Source organism: Nothobranchius furzeri, chromosome 6 (genome assembly GCF_043380555.1).
Source record: "Nothobranchius furzeri strain GRZ-AD chromosome 6, NfurGRZ-RIMD1, whole genome shotgun sequence".
NCBI lineage: Eukaryota > Metazoa > Chordata > Actinopteri > Cyprinodontiformes > Nothobranchiidae > Nothobranchius > Nothobranchius furzeri.
This window is the reverse complement of record NC_091746.1, coordinates 45382539-45408681: the sequence shown is the minus strand read 5'-3', so window position 1 is coordinate 45408681 and position 26143 is coordinate 45382539. Positions and strand designations below refer to the sequence as shown.

The 26143-nt window shown below is 42.2% G+C and overlaps 1 protein-coding gene across 1 annotated transcript in view; it reads right to left on the bottom strand.

Moving 5' to 3' along the window:
- Nucleotides 1–26143, bottom strand: part of grin3a (glutamate receptor, ionotropic, N-methyl-D-aspartate 3A) — a 101135-nt gene that overhangs the window by 46950 nt on the left and 28042 nt on the right. Inside the window, exon 2 of the mRNA XM_015976536.3 lies at nt 24864–25579. Within this exon, the coding sequence (XP_015832022.3) occupies nt 24864–25579 (716 nt within the window). The remainder of the gene's footprint in view (nt 1–24863; nt 25580–26143) is intronic.

The following is a 26143-nucleotide window of genomic DNA, read 5'->3' as shown; positions in this document are numbered from 1 at the left end:
GGTAAACCTGCTCAAGCTACATTGGAGAGTGGCTACACTGAGCAGCAGAACAAAATATTTTGTTACTGCTACTGTTTGTCCAGATTTTTTGTTATGATTCGCCCCTTTTTGTGTTTGTTTTTAACTTTTTCTCTGTTGTTTTGTTCAGGTCAGCTGCAGCTCCTCTCAGGAATCCTCCCCTTCCCTGTGAACCTCCTGGAGTGCTGCAGCTGAACCACATCATCTTGATTGCCCTCACCCTATTTCAGGTCACTACTGCCAGTCATCGGTGTGGAGTTGTCTTTGCTGAGTTGTACTTGTATGGATTGAGTTTGGTTTTGGTTTTGGTTTTGGTTCCCACAGTCAGTGGAGGAAGTTTTGTTTATTAAATCTTTTTTGAACTCTGGATAAAGGATCTTTATTCCTGCAAATGGGTTACTGCAGAGGCAAACCGTGACATTACAACTCCACCAGATGTCTGACCCAGCAGGAAGAACCCAGAGACAAGACCCTTCCTTACCTGCCTCTGGTGAGAGTGCTGCAGGAGAAGCCAGCCTTCCTGTTCTGACCCAGGAGCTCCGCAGCTGCATGTCAGGGTTGCAGCAGTTGCATGGACGTGTAGCCAGACTGGAGCAAGCGCCTGCTCCCCCTCGACAGGTTTGTTTGGGTCGTCCTGAAACTTTTTCTGGTACCGCAGAGGATTGTCGACCATTCCTCACCTCCTGCCGGCTCAATTTTGACTTTAATCCAAGCGAATTCCCCTCGGAGCAGAGCAAGGTGGCTTTTGCCTTGAGTTTCCTGACGGACAGAGACAAGAGGTGGGGGCTGGCTGAGTGGGATCGTGGAGCAGAGGTGGTTCGTTCCTTCCGGGCCTTTTCCACTCAACTCCTCGTGGTGTTTGATCCCTCAACACCGCACCGCGCGGCTGCTTCTGAGCTGCTCCGGCTCAAACAAGGAGATGACAGCGTGGCGTCCTATGCAGTACAGTTCCGGACGCTGGCGGCAAGCTCCCGCTGGCCTGATGATGCACTGGTCGACGTCTTCCTTCAGGGGCTCTCCAGCGAGCTCAAGGACGAGCTAGCCGCGAGGGAGGTTCCTGAGGAGCTGGAGGATCTTATCGATCTGGCTGTACGCATCGATCGGCGGAGGATGGAGCGCCTTCATGATGAACTCCGCCCACTGACTTCTTCACCTCGTCCTCACCCGATTTCTGTGAGTGTTTCTCACCTGGGCAGTGACGCCCCGCCCTCGGAGCCCATGCAGCTAGCGGGTCGGGTGTCATCCTTTTCTCCGCCCTCACGACCGCCCACCAGTGTGCGGTTGACATATGGGACGAGACACGGTGAATATGACACCCTTATTGATTCCGGCTCTGATGGGGATCTGATGTCCCAGGCAGTGGTAAGCGAACTTTTGATTCCAGTCGAGGAGGTGTTTCCTGCATTGTCCATCCATGCTGTAAATGGTTCCCTTATCCACAAGGTGACTGCACGCACTGTTCCTGTCACTGTGACGGTCTCTGGGAACCACACAGAGCAGATGTGTTTTTTTGTGGTTGACTCTTTAGTGCCTCCTGTGATCCTGGGTTACCCCTGGCTAAGCAAACACTGTCCCCATATTGACTGGGTTTCTGGCCGCGTGTTGACGTGGAGTCCTTTTTGTTTATTGAACTGTTTGTCTGCTGCTCCTGTTCGCCCTGTTTCTAGCCAGCCTCCCTTGGAACCACCTGACATCAGTAATGTTCCCCCCGAATATACAGACTTGGCTGCGGTGTTCAGTAAGGTTCGTGCTAAGAACGTGCCCCCTCACCGTCCTTACGACTGTGCTGTGGACCTCCTTCATGGTGCTCAACCTCCTAAAGGCCGTCTCTATCCTCTGTCCATCCCTGAGACAACAGCCAATGAGGAATACATTCAGGAGGGCTTACAGGCAGGCATTATTCGGCCATCCTCATCACCTGCGGGGGCAGGGTTTTTCTTTGTGGGCAAGAAGGATGGGGGTTTACGGCCGTGTATTGACTACAGGGGTCTGAATAGCGTCACGGTTCGTAACACTTACCCCCTGCCTCTCTTGCAGTCTGCCTTTGACCAGATTAGAGGGGCTCGGGTGTTCACTAAGCTGGATCTACGGAACGCTTATCATCTGGTGCGCATACGGGAGGGGGATGAGTGGAAAACTGCCTTCAAAACCCCGTGCGGCCATTTTGAATACCTGGTGATGCCTTTTGGACTGACAAACGCACCAGCTGTGTGTCAGTGTTTTATTAATGATGTGTTGAAGGACATGATTAACAGATTTGTGTACGTCTATCTGGATGACATTTTAATTTTCTCCCCAGACCGTAAAACACATGTGCAGCACGTCAGGGCCGTTCTGCAGCGCCTACTTGAGAACCAGCTCTTCTGTAAGGCTGAAAAGTGTGAGTTTCACACCACCAAGACTAAGTTCTTGGGGCATGTGATCACGCCTGGAGAGGTACAGATGGACTTTGACAAGGTCAAAGCGGTTCTCGAGTGGCCTACACCTACTGGTCGGAAGCAGCTTCAACGCTTCCTGGGGTTTGCCAACTTCTACAGGCGCTTCATCAGAGGTTTCAGTGGCGTGGCTGCACCCCTCCACAGACTCACCTCGGTTAAGGTACGTTTTGTCTGGGACACTGCTGCCGACATGGCCTTTGCCGAGCTCAAAAGACGGTTCTCTGCGGCCCCTATCCTGACCCAGCCTGACACCTCCAAGCAATTCATTGTGGAGGTTGATGCGTCTGAGTCAGGGGTGGGTGCTGTGCTGTCACAGAGAGCGTCTGATAATAAAGTACATCCCTGCGCGTATTTCTCCTGCAAGCTCACTCCTGCAGAGAGAAATTACGACATAGGGAACAGAGAGTTGCTAGCTGTTAAGCTAGCTCTCGAAGAATGGCGCCACTGGTTGGAGGGTGCTGAGCAGCCGTTTTTGGTGTGGACCGACCATAAGAACTTGGAGTATGTACGGACTGCCAAGCGCCTTAACCCCCGCCAAGCACGGTGGGCTCTGTTTTTTGACAGGTTTAACTTCAACCTCTCCTTCCGTCCGGGCAGTAAGAACATTAAACCTGATGCCCTGTCCCGCCAGTACCAGCAGGAGGGTGAGTCTTTGGAGTCAGAGTCCACGTTCATCGTGCCGCCCAACTTGGTCCTTGGAGTCTCTCGTTGGTCCTTGGAGCGCAGGATCATTGCTGCAGTCCGAGACCCCACTACCATTCCGTCTGGATGCCCCCCGCACTGTTTGTTTGTTCCCCCAGGTTTTCGCCCGGCAGGGTTGAAATGGGGGCATTCATCACGCCTGGCCTGCCATCCTGGGGTAACCAGGACTGCCTTCCTGGTAGCGCAGCAGTTCTGGTGGCCTACGGTGTCGTCTGACGTTCGAGCTTTTGTCTCCTCTTGCCCAGTGTGTGCCAGCGTCAAGTCACCCAGAACTCCTCCGGCTGGACTCCTGCAACCTCTACCTGTTCCCTCCAGACCTTGGTCCCACATTGCAATGGACTTCATCACTGGACTACCCGACTCTAAGGGTAAGACTGTGATCCTGACTGTAGTGGACAGGTTCTCAAAGATGGTGCATGCTACACCCCTGCAGAGATTGCCATCGGCTCAGCAACTGGCAGAGGTGGTGGTGCGGCATGTTTTTCGGCTGCACGGACTTCCGGAGAACATCACCTCGGATCGAGGACCCCGGTTTGTTGCAGCTTTTTGGAAGGAGTTCTGCAGACTCCTTGGAATAACGGTCAGTCTGAGCTCTGGTTTCCACCCTCAGACAAATGGTCAAGTAGAGCGCTTTAACCAGGATCTGGAGACCACCCTGCATGCTATGTGCCTGAAGAACCCCCAGACTTGGTCCTCTCAACTCCCCTGGGCTGAGTATTCGCACAACACCCTGGTTAATTCTACTGGCTTCTCCCCCTTCCAGGCTGCCTACGGGTACCAACCGCCTCTCTTCCCCCATCAGGAGAGGTCGGCTTCCACCTCCGGTCCTGCAGCATTCGTGAGGCGCTGCCGTCGTACATGGACTGAGTACTGTTCCCGACTGGTTCGGAACCAGGAACGGTTCACCTCCGTGGCTAACCGCCGGAGGTCTGCTGCTCCGGAGTACAAGGTGGGTGACAGGGTTTGGCTCTCTTCGGCTGATCTGCCACTGAAGGGGGGTGCCAGGAAGATGCGGCCCCGATTCATCGGACCCTTCCCCATCACCAAGGTCATCAACCCAGTAGCCGTCAGGTTGGAGCTCCCTCGGGCACTGAGAGTCCACCCTGTGTTCCATGTGAGCAAGCTGAAGCCTGAGAAACTCTGTCCCCTGCAGACGCCACCTGCGGTCCCTCCAGCTCCCCGCATTGTGGATGGCGGTCCTGTCTACAGCGTGAATAAGCTCTTGGCCTCGAGGAGAGTGAGCAGGGGCGTCCAATACCTCGTGGACTGGGTGGGTTACGGCCCGGCGGACAGGCAATGGGTCCCAGAACGCCACATCATCAGCCGTGATCTGATCGATCAGTTTCACCGGGAACACCCCACCCAGCCGAGACGTCCGTCTGGGAGCCGGACTTTGTGAGGGGGGTTATGTTATGATTCGCCCCTTTTTGTGTTTGTGTTTAACTTTTTCTCTGTTGTTTTGTTCAGGTCAGCTGCAGCTCCTCTCAGGAATCCTCCCCTTCCCTGTGAACCTCCTGGAGTGCTGCAGCTGAACCACATCATCTTGATTGCCCTCACCCTATTTCAGGCCACTACTGCCAGTCATCGGTGTGGAGTTGTCTTTGCTGAGTTGTACTTGTATGGATTGAGTTTGGTTTTGGTTTTGGTTCCCACAGTCAGTGGAGGAAGTTTTGTTTATTAAATCTTTTTTGAACTCTGGATAAAGGATCTTTATTCCTGCAAATGGGTTACTGCAGAGGCAAACCGTGACATTTTTAGGCTAGTTTTTATCTATAGTTATTGCAAAATAATAATAAAAAACTATAAGGAACTGAATAACCTCTCTAAATGTAAAATGTATGGGTGGGGCTCAATAAAAAAATTGAGGCTTTGTAAATAATTATTCACAATTATTCACTTTTTAATCAGTCAAGAAAATTTGCCCCAAAAATATTGTTTTTTTTTTTTAAATTAAAAATAATGAGGCATAGAATCAAACCATAGACATGGACATTATTATTGTAAACTCAAGCGCTTTTAATTTCTAAATAAAAAAAAATGCTTTTAAATTGTATTTCCGCTGAAAACAGGAAAATAAAGTTGGTTTAAACTGCTGCTGGTATAGGGCCGAGCTATTCCAGATGCTACACTAGCTACACAGACGTTTTCTATCTCCATGACTGGTCAGTTCAGATGATTGAAACGTCTTTTGGATTGTTAGGGCCAATAGAATTGTGTTACTCACCAAAATTACATGGACAGCTCAGTTAGCCAACGAGAGCCATCATAACACTGACGTGTGTGTGTGTGTGTGTGTGTGTGTGTGTGTGTGCTTGCATATGTCTGTTAGTTTTTAAGCTGTTGCGAGAATTTGGGGTCATTTTGTAAAACACTTTGTTTGAAAAGCACTTTATAAATAAAATCTGATTGACATTCACAAATGAAAAAGATAAGTCCTACTGGATGTTAGAGATCTAAGCCTGATTTTTTCAGTCAACATGACTTTGTTTTCCATCTAAACTGTTTTCAGTGACTACGTTTACATGCAGCCAATATCCGGGTTATGATCGGGTTAAGGTCGGTTTTCGGGTTTCTGAGTTGATCAGAATAACCCGTTTACAAGCATAAATAGAAAGAGTTACCCCTAACTTGCATAACCCGATTTAAATGCAGACTTTGGGGTAGCGTCAGGACGTATGGACTATGTCAAGACGCAAAATGCGTATATTTCGCTGTCTCTGTACTTTCGGCCGTCAACAAAAGACATCATGTTCATACTTTTCACCAGACCGATGAAGACAGGTTTCCTCGTCACTCCAAAAGTGTGGTGCTGTGCCGCGATTCGCCATGTTGCTCCCAACTTGTTGTTTACTTCCGGTGTTCTGGCGCATACAAGACGTCTCGCTACTCAAAAGACCAAGATTCCTTGCGACCAGAGCATGCGCAGAACACACGCTTTGATGGGGATATCCTGATATGCGTTTACACAACCAAACATTCGGGTTAGAAAAGGGTTACCCCAGGTGTAGTAACCGGGTTTTTAAAAACCCGGTTATGAGCATATCCGGGTTTTTGGCGGTGTTTACATGGCCGTGCGGAACAGGTTATTGTGAATATTCGGGTTTTAAAAGGGTTACTGGCTGCATGTAAACGTAGTCAGTGTAAAACAAGAGGTAGGGCTAATAGTAAACAATAAGAAAATCTGAATAAAACAAACATGGTAAGTAACTTGTTGGAGATGTGCTGGAAATTAACAATTTCTGTTATTGTTGCTCTCTAGCATCTCATATTTAGAATCAGTAGGGCCCATCCATCCATCCATCCATCCATCCATTCTCAATTCTCTCCATCCATTCTCAATTCTCTTTCACTTATCCAGAGTCGGGTCACGGGGGCAACAGCCTAAGTTGAGAAGCCCAGACGTCTCTCTCCCCAGTCACTTGGGCCAGCTCTTCCTTTGGAACCCCAAGGTGTTCCCTGGCCAGGTGAGAGACATAGTCCCTCCAACATGTCCTGGGTCTCCCATTAGGTCTCCTCCCGGTTGGACGTGCCCGGAAAACCTCACCAGAGGGGCATCCAGGAGGCATCCTAAAAAGATGCCCGAGCCACCTCAACTGGCTCCTCTTGATGTGGAGGAGCAGCAGGTCTACTCCGAGCCCTTCCCGAATGACAGAGCTTCACACCCTAACCCTATGGGAAAGCCCAGCCACCCTGCAGAGAAAACTCATTTTGGCAGTTTGTATCAATGATCAGTAGGGCCTTAGCTTCAAAATGGGTTGATAGAATGTGTGTAAAATTAGATTTTTAGCAGAGGCAGAAATGACGGCAGAAACACTTAACACTAGAACTCCCAGAGAGCAGCCAATTGCCCCCCCCCCCCCCCCCCCCCCAGTATCCTTAATCACCTGTAGAGGGGATTTCTGATCACTCATTTGATTGTAGTTTTAGATGTGTTTGGAGCCCATTACAAAGTTTAATAAAAATACAAAATAAAGATTATGTTAATTAATGGTAAATGGCCTGTATTTGTATAGCGCCTTCTAGAGTTCTACAACCCCCAAAGGCACTTCACAACACAATCGTTTATCTACCTGTGCATACACACACACACTGGTGATGATGAGCCACAACTGCCCTGGGTCGCAGTGACAGAGGCGAGGCTTCCGAGCACAGGCACCACAGGTCCCTCCGAGCAACACTAGCAGGCGAGGTGGGTTAAGTATCTTGCCCAAGGACTTAACAGGAGCATTCTCTGCAGGAAGCCAAGATTGATCCTACAACCCTCTGATTACTGGACAACCCTCTCTACCTTCTGAGCTACTGCTGACCTTATGGAACACCTTAGGTGAGTGCTAGTTAGGGAAGTTGAATCTTGATGTTGGGGTAAAAACACACAAACAAAAATTGCCTTTATGTGATATAACTGCTTGCCATGCCGGCTGCTTATTGCTCATTTCACCAGCAGCAGATTGACCAGGAAACTTTTTCACACAGCTAGAAACTGGTAAATATTTAAGAACGTGGGAGTTCTTCTGAAGCAGAGTTCATGCTGTCTTTTGTAGAGAGCTTTCCCTTCCTCTAAGGTTTTTCTGGTGTGGCTGTGAACAAAGTAGAAGTACATAAAATAAGTATATCCCATTTCAAAATGGAAAAATTAATCTATTGTGCATTGCGTTGTTCATGTACAGTACTTGAGCTAAACGTAAATCAAATTATTATTAGAAAATGTCATGGTTGAGGGAAGGTAACTAACCCAAGACATGCAGAACACAACACTGACCAAAAATGGATGAAAAAAATGATTTATTTAAAGGGGAACTGAAGATGCACAGATAATTCTGTGGTTGAAAACTGCAACAATCAGCTCAGCGTCTGGAGGAGGGAGAACACGGGTGAGCAAAGGTTCTGGTGTCACAATCCTTAGTAGGCAGGCAGAGGTGTTCAGCAGACTTACTGTGGGGGGGGGGGTGTATGTGTTGGCAGGAGGAGGGAGAGGTAGAGAGCCGGGGAAGCGCAGGAGAGGGAGCAGAGGTGGAGAGAAGCGGGGCGTCCTGGTGGATGGGGCACTGGGTGAGATGAGAGGTGGGTTATGGCGGTGGTGATATGGTCCGTGTGCTGAGGATCCAAAATCCTGGAAGAGGTCAGAATCCGAGGAGGTCGACAGGAATCCTGAGGAAGGGTAAACCCAATATAAGCGCAAACACTACGAATAACATTTATCCTAAGAACACTAGAGATCACACGAGTGGCTGGTTACTACCAAAACTGAGGCAATCTTCCGGCGTCGAAGTGTGTCCACCATCCACCTTAAATAGGAAGGCACCCCGCTGATTGCTGATCAGGAACAGCTGGGCCACTCCCTCTCCTGGCAAGAGACTCACAGATGGTTATGAGAACAGGAGTACTCACCCCGGCTCATGACAGAAAAGTGCATGTACCTTTACTTCACAACACAAGATGGTGATCAATCAACCAGGATCTACAGTTCTCAGTTGTTTCTTCAGTTGTAAACACTGAGTACTTTAATATTAACATGAATAATTAAATCTTATACATCGTGATTTCTGACAGGCTGCAAATCTTCCCAGGACCTGCACTTGCTATTACACATCTCTCCCACCTTCCTAATATGGCTATTTGTGATGCTATATGTGGTTTTATTCTTTTAAAATAAAAATGTGGATGTTTGCATTGCAACAAACCCCAGTGAAACGTTTTATCTTTGAAGCATTACATTTGCCAAACATCAAGCACCACTCATTTTTAACCCTTCTAAATCAGGTTCAAATAATGAATATATAAATAAGATACACATGGTCACGGATAATGTGTCTACAAAGTGCATCTTTTGTTTTGATGGTGTTATTTATAGCATGTGTGCAAAGTGATCATCAAATTCACATTGCAACCCAAAATTATGTTTATTTTAATATTTTGTCAAGCGACCAGAAATCTGTGGCTGTTGACTTTTTGCCCAGGACATGCAGTCTAAACATCAAATTATTTATAGAGGCAAGTGCACAAAACCCGTTTCGTTATGACTCAGCTGCAGATATGTGGCAGTGACATGTGACATTTCAGTGATAATGGTCTGCTGCTTTTGTACCTCATCAAAAAAAAATTAAATAAATAAAACTGGGTGGCAGTTTTTCTCTGCTTATCATTGTAAACCTTAAATGTGTTCTGCAGCACAATGACAGCAAAAGTGGTTTGATGGGAAAAATGTGATCCTTTTTAGAGCCTGGCAGCCTAATACAAAAATATAATAATCTTCGCCGTAACATCTGGGCCGTCCCGTTGCTCCTATTGGTCTGTACAGCTTGTCATCCATGCATTTGCTTGTGTTTGAGCATATGTGCATGTCAGCATGTGTGGGTTTATCCAGACGTCAGCAGCAAGACACTGCAGCCTTTAACTCTGCATCATGTTTCTCTGTAATGGTTTAAAAAAATACAAATCTTTTTCATTTTCCACCATGTTAGCAGGATCTCCTGTTTTTATCTCTGAGAGTAAATGCTCCAGGTCTCTGTTCTCCTGTGCTTTATCATCTTGCTGCTTGGTTCAGAAGCGAGCCAGGCCTCCAGCTAAGCCCACCTGCCCTGCTGCCACTGCACCTCGCCTCCGGCTTTATTCTCTAACCTGCTGTCAACCTGTGCCTGGCTGTGTGGGATCCAGGTCCAGCAGCTCGGCCAGCTACAGCCTGCACACTCTATATTTCCTGAGCTGCCACTCTGCTCAGCAACTGCTGCTCAAGATTAGGCTGCAGATTTACAACACACCTAGTTAACTCGTCAAGCAACCTCCTTTTGAATCTACATTATCAGCTCTAACTGTAATAAGTTGTGTCTCAGTAGGTTGAACACATATAAAATCAGTTTTAGTGTCCAGAGGTGTGATATGTTATTTTGTATTTAATTATTTTTTATTTTTTTCAAAATTCTTCTACACATTTTTTACAGCAACAAAACCATAAGCCTCCTTAGTCCATACAAGTGTGCTACTGCTGAGAAGCCAATCTAGAGATGGGCCAAGTGTCTTTTTGGTTTATTTCCCCCACATAATACTAAGTGACACTGCTTGAAAGGATTTTCCCACAGGACCAAATGAATGAATGACAAAAAGCACGGCTTTCAGAGTGCTCAGCAAATGGAAGTGAGAGGTAGTGATGTGATGGAAAAAGATCTGAGATCTGCCTGTCAGGATGAAGAGTTTGTTGGTAGCCGGGTTCCTGCCTGATTGGTCTTGGTTTAAGGGTTGAACACACAAAATAATAAATAAATCACAGTGACCTTCAAAGCATTCCATAGTGAGAGAAATGTGTTCTGGTCTGACTAGACAATCTTTCTATATTATTCTATATTATTAGAATGCTGCCTATTATTAATCCTTAGTTTATTATTAAACTGTGGGATTTTTAAGGGTTTTTAACTAAGAAACAAAGTATTTTTTAAATAAAAAAACCCTTTTCAGTCTGAGGTGGACTTGCTCGTAGGAAAAAGTGGACTATTGACTTGGGGTTGATTAAAAATAGTATGTATGTATGTATTAGGGCTGGACGATATAGAAAAAAAGTATATGGGTATTTTTTTTATATTGATCGATATCAATAATTATTGAAAAACATTTTTAAAATTGTAGAAAATATTTTGAGCTGTCAGAAGCATGCGCATGCGCTGACGGCCCAATGACCGGACACACGGCGGCGTTTTGAAGCAGATGGCAGCTTGTTAATCAACTTCCACAAACAATTAAGACGGATTTTCGCCTAATTTACTCACTGACAGCGCAAAAAAAATTATAAATCTGGTAAATATAACACACTAAACATGGAGGTAAGTGGAGAAAATTTAGAAAATTTGCAAATATATATTGACAAGGTTTTTGAGATTTTTGTCATGGGACCGAAGAAAGCAGCAGCAGCTGAGACGGAAACACCTGGGACCAAGAGGAGCCGTCCCCGGGACTCGTCCGAGGCCTCATCTCCCCATAAGGATGTCTTAGATTTACTACAGTCCATTGATTAACGGCTTCTGGGATTTGAGGGGCGACTCCACCTGCTAGAGTTGCTTCACAAGGAATTCCAGGACCTCCGAACATCTCTGGAGTTTAGCCAGGAGCAGGTGGAGCGGCTCGCGGCTGAGAACGCGTCTCTGTGGGAATCAGTTTCCTCCTTGACTGCAGGATCTCCCAGGACAACAAAGTTCTAAAGAAGACGGTTCTGGATCTCCAATCACGCAGCATGAGCGATAACCTGGTGTCCGCAGGCCTTCCAGAACAGACCGGAGGAGAAGCGGAGGATTGCGAACAAACCATCAAGAACTTTCTCCACACCCAAATGAAGATACCTGAGGAAACGGTTAAAAACATTTAACCTTTCATCGGGTACATCGCCTTGGCGCCAGAAGAACAGACAGCAGAAGACCTCGTCCCATCGTGGCTAAATTTGAGCACTTTAAGCAGAAAGATCTTTTTAAAAGCCGCGGGAGAGAGCTTAAAGGTAAAGACTACAGCGTAAACGACCAGTTTCCTAAAGAAATTCTGGATCACCGCCGAGTTCTCTTCCCGCTGCGCAAGAAGTTTATCCAGGATGGGAAGCGGGCTGTGATCTCCGTGGATAAACTGTTTGTTGACGGTAAGATCTACAAAGAACGAGGAGTAACAGACTGGCTTTATTAGACAAACTTCAGGTACAACTTTATTATTATTAACAGCACTCACTGGGTTTGAACATGTGAGGATTTATAGCTGCTAGAGCCATTTAGAAATGTTCACCTGTTCCCTCACCACCTCACACCCACAACACTTTTTCTTTTCTTTCTTCTTTTTTCCTCTTTTTAACCTTTATAATTCCTTTCTTTCCCTTTATCTTATCTGCCGTTGGGTCTTTACATCTGCATGGCACAATTTTCTTTCCCTTTCCACACTGCAGCACACAACTTGCGCGCGCGCACGCACGCACACACACACACACACACACACACACACACACACACACACACACACACACACACACACACACACACACACACACACACACACACACACACACACACACACAGACTCCATACGCAGTCACACGGATAAGTAGCCTAAGGCGTTTCATTGCACAATCAAAACACTGTTGGGCTTGTCTTGTTATTGTTATTATTATTATTATTGTTGTTGTTTTTGTTTTTATTATTATTTATTTATACTTTATCATTATCAGCATTAATATTTTGATATTAATGTTGTTGGAAAAAATATTGTTTTTTTTTTGCTACTATTATTTTTATTATATTTAATGTTGCAAATGATAATAATGATTATAATAATACCCTTATTATTAACTCTCTATTATTTACTATAAGATTAATGTATGTGTTTAATTACTTATTTTATCTCATACACATGAAGTTGTCATATTATAGCTACTCACACACACATCTATGGGTGCACTAAGGTTTGTCTCATGGAACGTACATGGAGCTGGCTCTAGAGAGAAGAGATTAAAAATTTTTGATCAGTTAAAAAAAGTGCAAGCAGACTTAATATTATTACAAGAGACTCATAGATCTGCCACATCTGCAGATTAACTTAAAACACCTGAGTTTCCCAGCATGTTCTCTGCATGCTATAACTCTAGGCAAAGAGGTGTAGCTATTTAAATACACAAAAACACCAATTTCGCAGTATTGGACACATTTTCAGATCCAGAGGGTAGATTTATAATGTTAAAAATATCTATACAAAACCAAAGCTTACTTATCGTCAGCATATACTGTCCAAATATTGATTACCCTCCATTCTTTCATAAGTTTTTCTCTGTACTCTCCAAACACTTGGACTGTCCACTTATACTTGGAGGTGATTTTAATTTTTGGATGGACACTTTAACAGACTGGCTCAGTACAGCTGGGACTCAGCGCAATTGGCAATCCACTAACATATTTCAACAGTACATGAGTGATTATGGGCTTTGTGATGCATGGCGATCTCTTCATCACAACCGTAGAGAGTATACTTTTTTCTCACACGTCCATCACTCTCATTCACATTTGGATTATTTTCTAGTCAGCAGGTCATTGTTGGCTGACATTTCAGACACCGAGATACACCCCATAGCTGTCAGCGAACATGCTCCGGGTTCTTTAACTCTGGTAAACAAGAAGACAATCCCACCAAGCAAAAACTGGAGGTTTAATACATCACTGCTTAAAGACGAAGGTTTTATTGATTTTTTAAAAAAGGAGTGGGCTTTATATTTAGAACATAATGACCTGCCTGGAACATCAGCATCTATTCTCTGGGAGGCAGGAAAGGCAGTGATGAGAGGTAAAATAATCTCTTTCTCATCACATAAGAAAAAAACAGAAAACAAACGTATTCAGGAGTTAGACGAAATCATTAAGTCTTTAGAGGCATCCACAGAAGAAGAGTTACTGAGCAAATTACGTAAAGTTAAATTAGAACTTTTTGGAATTATTGACACAAAGACACAATTTTTAGCACAAAAACTCATGTAGATTACATAATTTGATAGATTTCTCTTACAGTAGAAATATAGAAACTAGTATATCATCTCTAGATGCAGAAAAGGCATTTGATAGAGTTAACTGGAAGTCCTTATTTGCAACTTTACATAAATTTGGTTTTGGTAACTTCTTCATAAACCGGCTACAAACATTATACAGTTCACCAACAGCACGTGTCAGGACAAACAACCAAATATCAGCTAGCTTCTGTCTTCAGAGGGGGACTAGGCAGGGATGCCCACTCTCCCACTCACTGTTTGCTATTTTTATCGAACCACTAGCGGCAGCAATTAGGCAAACAACAACTATTAAAGACATAGAGTGTACGAAAATAGAACATAAGATCAGCCTTTATGCAGATGATGTTTTACTCTTTCTCCAGAATTCTCAATCCTCTCTCTCCCATTCAATAGAACTGATAAACTCTTTTTCAAGAGTTTCAGATTACTCTATAAACTGGTTAAAATCCACAGTTCTACCAATTAATTTCTCATTTGTCAATTTGCTTAATACACAATTGGAGTCAGGGAATATCACATACCTGTGAATTAATGTATCTCCCAAGCTGGCAGATCCAACCAAACTAAACTACATCCCACTTTTAAAGAAAGTGGAAGATGATCTTGCAAGATGGAAATCCTTTTCCGATATCACTCATGGGGAGGGTTGCTACTATTAAAATGATGGTCTTACCCAGAATAAATTACTTATTCTCGATGATCCCAAACAAACCACCAGCTGACTGGTTTAAATCTCTGGACTCCTCAATTACTAAATTCCTTTGGCAGGATAAACCTCCAAGAATTAGCTTAAAAATGCTTCAGAAGACCAAAGACAGAGGAGGACTGGATTTACCCAACTTTAATTATTATTTCTTAGCCAACAGGCTGCAATATATACCGAGATAGTTGCAAGATAACCCACTAGATGAGTCCTGGTTAGATATAGAACAGACACTTTGCAATACGATAGAGCTTTCAGACTTACCATTTATTAGCTCAAGCATAAGAAAACATGAAAGCTTCAAAAGTACTAGTATCAGCACCTCTCTGACAGCATGGTGGGAGTACCTAAAAATGACAAAGTCTTCACTAATTCCATGCAGACACACACCTATCTGGAACAATCCTGACATTTTGCAAAATTACCAAATGATGAACCTTCCGGACTGGAAAAATAAAGGAATCCTATACCTGGAACACATATATGATGGACTGGACTTCATCCCATTTAATCGAATAGTCTCCCAATTTGGAATGGATAAGAATAGCTTTTTAGAATATCACCAAATTAAATCTGTAGTCAAACAAAAATTTAAGCTCAATAAAATAGAATTACAAACACCACCAAGGGTATTTGACTTCTATAATCTCAAACCCCCCAAACTGCTGTCTAAAGTATATGACACTTTCCAAAATAGACGATAAAATTGCAATCCCTATTGAAAAATGGGAGGTGGATCTATCAGTTAGGTTTGACCAGAACTTCTGGTCCCAAACTTGTTTAAAAACGTTTAAAATGATCAGACACCCCAATTTACAATTAATTCAGTACAAAATTCTACACAGAGTACACTATACAGGTCATCGGATGTTCAAGATGGGGTTTGTGTCGTCTGACACCTGTACACACTGCACACACAACATTCCTGACAATTACATTCATGCACTGTGGTCCTGTCCACCTGTCCAGGAATTTGGGGGTAGAGTATGTGAGGATCTGTCAAAATGTCTGAAATGTCATATCCCAACTTCCCCCTCTCTTTGTTTACTGGGAAACCTGGACGATGTCCCATTTGAAACATCTTTGGTTCACGTGGTTCTGACTGCCATATGCATCGCTAAGAAAACTATCTTCTTGAATTGGAAACATAGAGAAACTCTCTGCATTAACCAGTGTAGAAATATAAAATAAAATTAAAAAAAATCATCTCCTTATTTTTTCAGTACAACATTTAACTGCCTAGAATAGCCTGGTTTATTGTAACTGTTGGCTCATTTACAACAAAGACAGCCATCCAATAATTAATCCATAAAATGAATGATTGGATTTGCTGGCATGATGCTGATAAGAAAAGTAGAACGTTTTGCACGAAACTACTGAAGGTCAAAATAATGTTTCCATCCAGTCACTAGAAAGCACAAATGCCAATAAGGAGCTATAAGAAGTTCTCATTAAGATAAGCACCTGTTTCGTCTAATAGGTGTTTTGTGCATAAGGAAAAAAAAATCTTAATTGTTCCTTATAGGAACTAGGGCTAGCCAATTAATCATCTAATACTTAAATAATAACCTTCAAGTACAATTTACATTTTGGATAGCCAAAGTGATAAACTATTAAATATATAGAATACACTTTTATTTGCAAGGACCCCAGGTTGGTACTCACTGAGGCTAAGGAACTATTTGCAGGTGTTTTGGGTGAATTAGCTGATTGGAGTGTGACACTTCTGCCGCTTACACATTAGGGTGAGTAAGATTGGGGAGGATAGCGACAGTTCTGTCTCATAAGGTTAGTGTAGTGCTCACAAAGAGTTTCGAAGGAGTTCTCAGGAATGTTGAAATCCCTGAGCACGTGGGCGATGTTTAAAATGCGAGGGAAAAGTCTTTGAAGATAAACAAAGTGAGCTGCGTTGCTTTTGGAGACTCTGAGCCAAATTATTTTATTAATTTGCTCCCTGTTCTTATGCTGCCATGCGTGTCCTCAAAACACACACACACACACACACACACACACACACACACACACACACACACACACACACACACACACACGCACAGCTGCCTGCTGGTGATGGTCAGAGGGAATGGTAGCGCAAGTGTTCAACAGGCCTTGCCTCTGTCAGTGCACCTCACAACAGCTGTGGCTACATCGTAGCTCATCATCACCAGTGTGTGAATGTGTGTGTGTGTGTGAATGTGTGAACGAGTGGTTGTGTTGTGAAGTGCCTTGGGGGGTTGTGGAACCCTAAGTAAGTGCTATACAAATAAAAGCCCTTTACCATTCAGTTTCACCTTTTAAATTAAATTATTGACAAATTATCTTTTGCACCATTTTCTAATATTTCTAGTTCTACCTTTAATGCTGACCAAAGTAAAGTAAATATTTTTTGAGGATTGATATTTTCCTGCTGGATATGCATATATATATATCCCAAGATGCAAAAGTCAGTCACACTCTGATGGTGGTAAGCTACACTAGCCACAGCTAGCGTCACAGGTCCTTCTGCTACCAGCATGCAAAGCATTGTAAAGCCCATTGAATTGCCTCTGTGTTAGAAATGTGCTCTATAAATAAAGCTGCCTTGCCTTGTAGCCACAGCTGCCCAGGGGCACACTGACAGAAGCAAGGCTACTTAACACAGGCGTCACTGGTTCCGTCGACCACCACCAGCCAGCAAGGTGGGTTAAGTGTCTTGCCCAAGGACACACAAGCTAGGATTGAACCTGTGCTACTGCTGCCCAAAAAGGACAAAAAAAAATATAAATGTAACTTAAATCAATTTTATTTTATTCCATTAGACTATGTTTGCATCCTTCACAGCCTCACATTAACATTTAACTCATGCATTTGACCTACTTCTGCATTTAGCTGGTGCCAAACTCTCCTATGATACTGCATTTGTCTGATGAAAAAAAAAAAAGAAACACCCTAATACATATGTCATCGGCCTTTCTCTTTTGTGAATGTTTGATGGCTTGGGCAGCAGCCCTGCTGCAAACACAAGTCTGTGTTAATCATGCAACAGATTCCCCGAGGGTTTAAATGTCCAACCTGGTGACAGCCACAGCTTCTCTGTTGCTCATCTGTCACTCGCTTTCTGCCTTCAACGCCATTGTGATGACAACTCATCCCTGCAGGTTACCTTGTTCAACAAACATCTAAAATTGTGACTCAACAAAAAAAAAAGAGAAACAAAGAAATCACAGAAAATCACATAATCTAAAAAGTCTTATATGACTTTAAATTATATCATGGGTTTAATACTTTGTCAATTTTTGTAGTATGGTACTTTCCAAAGTCAAGGCCTTCAAAACAGTTTGCAGAAGCCTACAATCACTCACACATGCACACACACACACACACACACACACACACCTACACACACACACACACACACACACACACACACACACACACACACACACACACACGCACGCACGCACGCACACACACACACACACACACACACACACACTGATGGTGATGAGCTATAATGTAGCCACAGCTGCCTTGGGATGCATGAACAGGAGCTAGGCTGCTGTACACAGGTACCAATGGTCCCTCCGACTGCCATCGGCAGGCAAAAAGGGAGAAGTGTCAAACCGACCGACCCAAACAGAACCTTAGTGTGAACTGCTATCCCAACAATTACAGGGCGAAAACCTATTTCTGATCCACTGTTGGCCCCCACAACACTGTAAACGCAGTGAAGGGATTCCAAAACAATCCAAAGAAATGGTTAATGTGTTGCAGAAATGTTCAAGGTCAAAACTTTGTTTTTTGGACAACTTTAGATGACAGAGGAAGCAAGTGGCAGATGTCAGATTTCGCCAGCCAAAAAACACATTGAGACTCAGGTAACATGAGATCAGATGGAGAGCATTTATATTTTTTATATATCATGCAATATCTACTTATTAGAGCTTTCGAGCATGTTATATTTTTTTCTCATGGAAAAGACCCTCAGAGCATTTTTTGGCTTCATGCAAACATGTTCCTGTGTAGTGTCATGAATGTCCTCTAATTTGTGACAAAGGTCACATTTTCCCAGCTGGGTCAGGCTGGGTCGACTGTAACATTGCCCCACAGATTAAACACGCAAGGAGCCATGATGTCTGCTGAAAATCATCTTTATCTGCTGCTGATCCGTCCCAGGATGAAGGACACTTCAAGTTCACAATAATAATTTTAAATAATAATTTTAATAACCTCTTGACTTTATTACTGTTATTACAATCATCATAAATAATCTCTTGGTTCAGTATAAATGTATTTTAATTACTGAAATGACTTATTATGCTTTGGGTATAATAATGATCATTGTTGATGATCGGTTACTGTATGTGTGTTCAGCAAACCAGAAGGTCATCTTGCACGTAACCATTCTCATTCAGAAGGGATATCCAGGGTAAAGGGTAAAATCATCTCACATGACCAAGCTTTCTGATGCTGAGTGGGCGTGTTCTGAGGGTTTTGTTAAAACTAAAATTCCTGCAGCAAAAGTTTAGTTCTTGAACCATAACAGGAGAAAAGGGACGGCCACCCGATTCTCTACTAAGCTGTTCTGTCACGCTGATGGAATTGCTCCGAATAAACGCAACTGTAACCAGCTGTCGCAAAACTCCTTCAGAGTTAAGCCAGACACTCGACACCGTGTACCCCGCGCATGGATGTAATTTTCACTTTGGAAGTGGGGGGGACACGGGGTGGGGGGTATCTTTACAGTATGCTCTAATAGGAAACAGGCTTCAACACTAACGGTTGTTTTCTGCTTGGTCCTAGAGCTCAACTAGTGTCAATTTAATATAGCGTAATATTGTTTTTGGATGGCAAAAAGTGCAGGGGTCAAAACATGACTTTGGAAAAAGTGGGGGGGGGGCATGTTCCCCCCCCCCCCCCCCCCCCAAATTACGTCCATGACCCCGCGACATCTCTGGACCAGAGGATCGGTTCTACTCGGGTCTTCTCTACCGGACCAAGTACGCCTGAGGCTGACAACATCCTCCTTGACCTCCGTATCCACACAGAGGGTCGTCTTGCTGGGTGAGGTAGCACACAGATGGTGCTTGATGCTGTTCTTCCTAAGAAACGACTCAGTTAGCTGCAAAACCAACTTTCCACCCAGAAACGCTTCTCTCGCTGAAAGAAACCTTCTGAGAACAGTCACGCATCCAAAACTCACATTTTCAATTTAGCTTCCATTCAGTCACAGGTTTGCTTTAAATCAAGTTTTAATATCAAATTGTCTGTTCAAAATTGTCATTTCTAAATTGTCATTTCAAATTGTCATTTTTAAAAGTGTTAGTAATAAGTTCTCAACTTTAAAAACGTGACTGTTTTCTTTGAAGTTAAACACAGAATGGTGTATATTTTTGGTTATTGAAAAAGGAAAGATTCCTTTAACTTCTGAGTAAATAAATAAACGTTTGCTATTGAATTTAATTATCTTAAATTAAACATTAATCTTTGGATTAAAATAGATCAAGCTCGTTGGCATATGAACTTCTATCTAATATATAATTCCCTAGATATTTATATATGAGAGAAGCTTCATTGTTAACTCATTTGGATCTTTTCTCAGAATCTAACAAAGCTGATAGCAAACAGTGTTGATTCTAGTATGTAGTTAAACACGCTACACCTTTCTCTGCTGCTTCTTTTCTTCAACTCTGCTAAACTATTGCAAAAGGCTGGTTGGGGTGTTGTTACGTCATGAGGCTCCACTCCTCCCCATCTAGGCAGTCTCAAATCCAGATAATTCCTCCCCTGGACTGTAAACACTAATCCCCAGTCTCTCAGTGTAGCTAGCAGGGAGTTTAATCTCGACAATGTGTAGAAGTGCTTTTTTGCTTATCTAGTCTGCACTTTAAATAATGTCCAGAACTCAAAAAGGGATTTATGTCTTTGAGAGCTAAAGGGTCCCTGTCTCATCTTCTTGAAGAATCAACAAAAATGGTTGGATTTTATCTTTAGAAACTCTCAAAAACCTAGCCAGAATGTGACACAGACTACTTGTTAAAACCACCACAAATACAGTGGGATTTCACACAGAGTACCTCTTTAAACCAACACAATTTCAATGTTAAACCCACTCAATGAAAAGGCCAGAGCTGTAAGTACAACTAAAATTATAACTGCTAGCTGAATGGTTATAAAATGAAGCAGTTAGGATTAGCTGCATTTATTAAATGGCCAATAAGATGTGATATTCCATTTAAATATCAATTATCAATCTGATTGGTCTTTGAAGGTTTGATTTAATATTACTCTAGTTTCTTTGACTATTCAGGGAATGCACACTTCATAGGAATTCTGACAGTGTCAAGTATATAGTTTTATAAACATGAGTTTAATTCTATTTTTATAAACTAGTGATTATACAGGACAAAGTAGGAATCAAATGGTGGTTGTACGGGATAACAGATAATGAATGAAACAATGTAATGTAAGCTATATGTTTATAGCAAAACTTTGTAAGTGTCTGTATTTTATCATATATTGTGCCTACCGTAAATAGCATGATACAGCCCATTTAAAGTCTGACACCTGGGTCTAAGGATGTCTCCCTGAGATCTGAGGCCACTCTTTACTCATGCACTGAAGCAAACATGCTTAGCAGTTTTTAGAATTTCTAATAAATGTGCCGGTAGCTGTCAGTCCTTGAGTCTGTTCATTAATTATTAAGCTGTTTCATCAACCACACCACTAATGACTTAGCAAACTCCCAACAGAGGAAGAAACTTTAATTTTCAAAATTGGTCAACAATTAGTTAGGCAGGGGACCTCTTTAATGAGGTAAACTTGAGACTTAAAAAAACTGATTAACCTCTTAGCTAATTTTGAAATGTAATTCTGAAAAAAACGCTCTTCAAAATAAAGCTCATCTTATTTAAGAATAAAATCACCTTGGGTTAAGGACTTTTGAGCAGTTTAATTTAAATATTTTAAGCCCTAGTTTGCTTATTAGACCCCTGAGTCAACAATAACTGGGCATATAAAATGGGATGCACACTTTAAACCAGCTATTTGTATCTTCAGATCTTGTCACAATATTAGCACCATCTGTCACAATTAACCCTTCTGTTGTGTTAGGGTCAAAATTGACCTGTTTTCAAGTTTAACTGTGCAAAAAGTACACTTTCCTTTTTTGTCCTGAAATGAGGCTTCATCTAATCCTCAGATACACCTATTTAAATGCAGCAAAATCATTTTTCACTATTTTAGTAAATTCTAAAGGTCTCAAAAAAAAAGTTATATCTGTGGTGTTACGGGTCCAAAATTACCCGGCAGAGAAAACTGGCTGTTGTATGCATCACTTAAAAGCTATGGGTTACTCTGAGGATCAGTTATGGCCCAATGTGCACAGTTATGGCCCACATCACCAACACACACACACACACACACACACACACACACACACACACACACACACACACACACACACACACACACACACACACACACACACACAGTTCAAATTGTGGTTTGTTTTCATTGTTTCCTGTGTTTAGATTATGGTTAATTCAGAACAACATGCCTGCGCTAACACCATATTATTTTCAATGTTCAGTTTGTGGTCAATATATTGACAGTGTTGTTTATCATTGTTCAATTTATGGTTAAATTGTTGGGTTAATTGGTCTGGTTAAATAAAAGTTGGTTTCATGGAAAAAAAAATGACTTGTTGTCTTTATCCTACCATTCATCTATGCGGGTCCGTTTTGACCCGAAGCACCAAAAATGGCACTATTGTTGATAATTTTAAATAGTAAAAAAAATTATACATTTTTTTGGTAGGTGTACTCTAATAACACATTTATAGTTTATTATTACTCATTCTATAAGAAAAAGAAATATATTTAGTGAATTTAAACAGTGTTTGCAATCAAAAACGAGTGGTAAATTTTAAAATACTGTGTCTGTGGAGCCAACGAAAAAACTATTCACATGCTGGTTCCATTCATATGAATACATACTAAGCCAGCAATTAGATGAAAAACAACATTTGAAGAAAACTGGTGATTTTAAGCATTTTTAAATCACAGGTGTAAACAGCTTTCTAACAAAAAATCACACCACCACCAAGTAGCATAGAAAAAAATGTGTCTTTTTACTTCATGAAATATCTGTTATCAGGAACACTGGAGGTCAAGATGAAGCTTAGTAAACTCAGAAACCTGTCAGAAAGATGTGGTTTCATGATGAAGACAAAGTCAAAACCACTGTTTGACTTTAAATGAGCTTGAGAACGTCTGAACAGGTGGTGGATTATTTTGCTCTTCAGTAATGCCTGCACATATTTGATTAATGTGTGAGAAGCATCAGAGGGAAAACCTTTTTAGTTACTTTGGCTCTGGAAAAAAAAAGGTGAGCAGAATTTCAACAGCTCCTACTATTGCAGTAATCTTGGAGTGAAGAATTTATACAATCTCTGTAAGAATAAAAACTTAATTTGTTTTAAAATTTCTCCAAGATGTAAAACAAGGCAGGGTATGCATTTTTATTTGGCACTCAAGGCACACACCATTGGTGTTTGGGGCAATTTTAATTAACTCCACCCAAAATCCACCAGATGGGACTTTTTTAGCCATCTGGTGAGAGACAAATTTTAGAATCGTTGTCCTTTGCAAGAGGATGGGTCAAAACAAGTGTTTTATTTCATTTAGAAAGTGAAGAAAATTACTCCGTTCTTCATCAGCAGATAGATGGAATAAAAGGTTGAAGATGATGGACCACGAATCAATCCCTGAGGCATGCCATATTTGTACAAAGAAAAAGAAGACCTGATAATAATAAAAATAAACAAATAAACTTTTTTTTGTAAAACAGGTATTCTAGGATGTTATCACTTTTCTACTAAACTTCATCAACAGGTCCCTTATTACTCATGGAATGATTCGTTTAATGTGAGTTTTTTTACGTGTCTAAAAGTACATAAAAAGAGAAGCTCTCCAAGTAAACCCACTATATTAGACTTCTTATCATTTAAAGACCTTTATGATAAAGTTACGACCCACTTTAATATATCTTTGCTATTTTCCTTATTCCAAATATCCAACCGTCCTGGGGGTATTAAAGTCAAAATTACTTCCAAAATGTCGTCTGACTCTTGCCACAACCTCAGATTATTCATTTGATTCACAGTTCCTCAGGCCATCTGCAGCCACTGAGCCATCTCTGCTTTTGAAGAATATTGTGACTAAAGAAACGTTCGTCATTATGTCTACCAAATGTGTTGCCGAGTGGGATGTCACAGAAGGACACGCTGAACAAAGTGGAAGAAAAGAAAAATGGAAATGTGTACATAAAGGAAATCAAAAGACAAATTAATGTTGTCTTCTTGTTTTGGAACAAATGAAAAGCAAGAGGTGATGGGTGAATTACTACATTATAATCATAACAATGACACAAAATACATATTTCATTTGAGCTCGGTTCACTTTGGGATCTGAATTAATAAATAAGGAACAAATCCCTCTTTGCAGATGGTGCCACATTTAAAATTCACAAGATCATAGGCTGGGAGACAAACAAAAATAATTAAAGGAGCACTTTGCTCTTCAACAATAAGCCAACAGCAGAGTCAAATAAATGACAGGAAAATGAAACTACTAAAACAACTTTACTGCTCTACTGTGTGCAATAAAACGCATAAAACGTGATGATGACCTTGATTCCGCTCATTTCCGATGCATGGGGTCTAAATGGATGTACTCACTTTAGAACAAAAGGAAGTTATTCAGTTTTTATCAGTGTTCTATTGCATGAATGCAACCTTTATGGGAGAAATCTGTCTTTTTCATCCTTGCAGGTCAAATCCAGATGCATAAAAACTTCTCTAGCTGCACAGAGGCTGAACGTAAATCACATTGCTAGATTCTCCTGAGCCAGACATACAGCTGACTTCTCCAAATCCTCAGAGTATGTAATGGCTCAGATTAGAACCACTAACCTAAGTGCCATCAGGTAAATCCTTTGCTTTCACGGGGTCATTAACAGGGTTTTCATTGAACCCAGCGGTTGTTTGTCATTTGCAGAATGATCTTCTAAAAAATGACATAAAAAGTTGAATAAACACGGCAGAAATCCACCAGTATTTTTTTATTCTACCATATGCTTTTAATCATCTTCTGTCTGAATGAATGTGTTTCATTAGAAAGTTTCTTTTCAAATTGTTGATATATAGCAGCATAAAGCAAATGCAGCTTGTGTTCAGGTGTGATAAGACGATGGTGAATAGTTGCAGTGGGAGAAATGTCACAGATATGATTCCCAAAGTAACCATGGTATATAATAACTCAGTTAAAACATGCATTAACCCATCTAATACATATGTTTTATATCTTTTGCTTTTGTGAGTTTATTTTTTTTTTACATTTCCTCTGGAACGTCATGCAGAGATTGTGTGTTGTGTAAAAGTTACTTCAGTATGATTATTAAAATATGAAAGCAATTCTATATTTAAAGGTCATTGCATGATGTTTCCTACCTTGCCAAGAAATCCCCTGAGCTTCCGTTCCTCTGCTGTGAATCCATACAGTTTGTAGTTCCAGGTATGAGTGCCATAGCAGGATTCTCCTGGGCAGCACTGCCCACTCCACGTGCAACAATCTCCAAAGAATCCTGAACATAGTGATCCAAAGAAGGTGATCCCTTGACCCCGTGGGCAAGCAGCCCCAGGGGTAGCCCCTCTGTCCTAAGCTCAGCCACGTTCTGGCTGTCCCCCAAGACCCAGTGAAACTCTGGGAGCGTCATCCGAGTGGTGAGCGCCCACAAACGACGCACTTCACGTATATCGCACCCAAACGTCACCACTCCGGTTGTGGACGAATGTTCTCTCAGGGCCTCCAGCTGCTGCATGAGAGTTTGCTGCTGGTCAGGTTTAGAGGAGGAATTGGATGCGTATGTTGAAGCTGTGGGCAGTAAATATGGTACGGTTTCCGCTCCCAGAGGGACTCCCGATGCCACTGCTGAGGATGATAGTGAAGATGAGGACGGTGGCAGGGGTGTTATTGTCAGATTGACGATATTGCCCAAGTTGAAGCGGGTGTTGTTCTTGATGAGGATGAGAAAGTCACTAATATTCCACTCCTGGCAGAGGACAATGCTGATGTCCCACCAGCCATTCATCATCAGCAGGTAGTAGAGGAGATGTGATGGTGGGGCCTCCATAGTCCGCAATGCCATTTGGAAATGCAGAGGATTCTGTGAGAGGGATTGGACGTAAATTAAAAGGATTGCAGCAGAAGACAAAAACAGTCAGTCAGATTAAATGCAAACAAATAATCTGAGAATCAACATGATTTGGAAAGGAGAAAGCAGCTTAGGCATCAAGAAAGTGAATGGAAATGAATGTGAGATGATTAAAAACAAATGTGTGATCAACAATAATGATGAAAAAGGTAATTGGGGTCAATCGTATTGTGCAGGATAACACGTCAGAGAGCGGGGTTTGGATGGAAGAAAATTGTGAGGAAGAGCAGCAGAGAGATGCAGGGGTGGAAAGCAATGATAAGGAGGGTATAGGTTGTGGAGGAATAGAAAGATGCAGCACCAGAAGGGTAACATGAAATAATAGGATGAGCAAAAGAAGAAAGAAAGAGGAGAAAGACAGGAGGAGAAAAAAAATAGGTTTATGAATCCCACAAGAAAGTTACGTTGAATTCAATTTGTTCCTAAAGAAAAACTACAGTCTGCTGCTCCCATGAATATCATTACTCACACCATAAGTGGTACATCTATATTTATGTGTAAACTCAGTTTTAAATG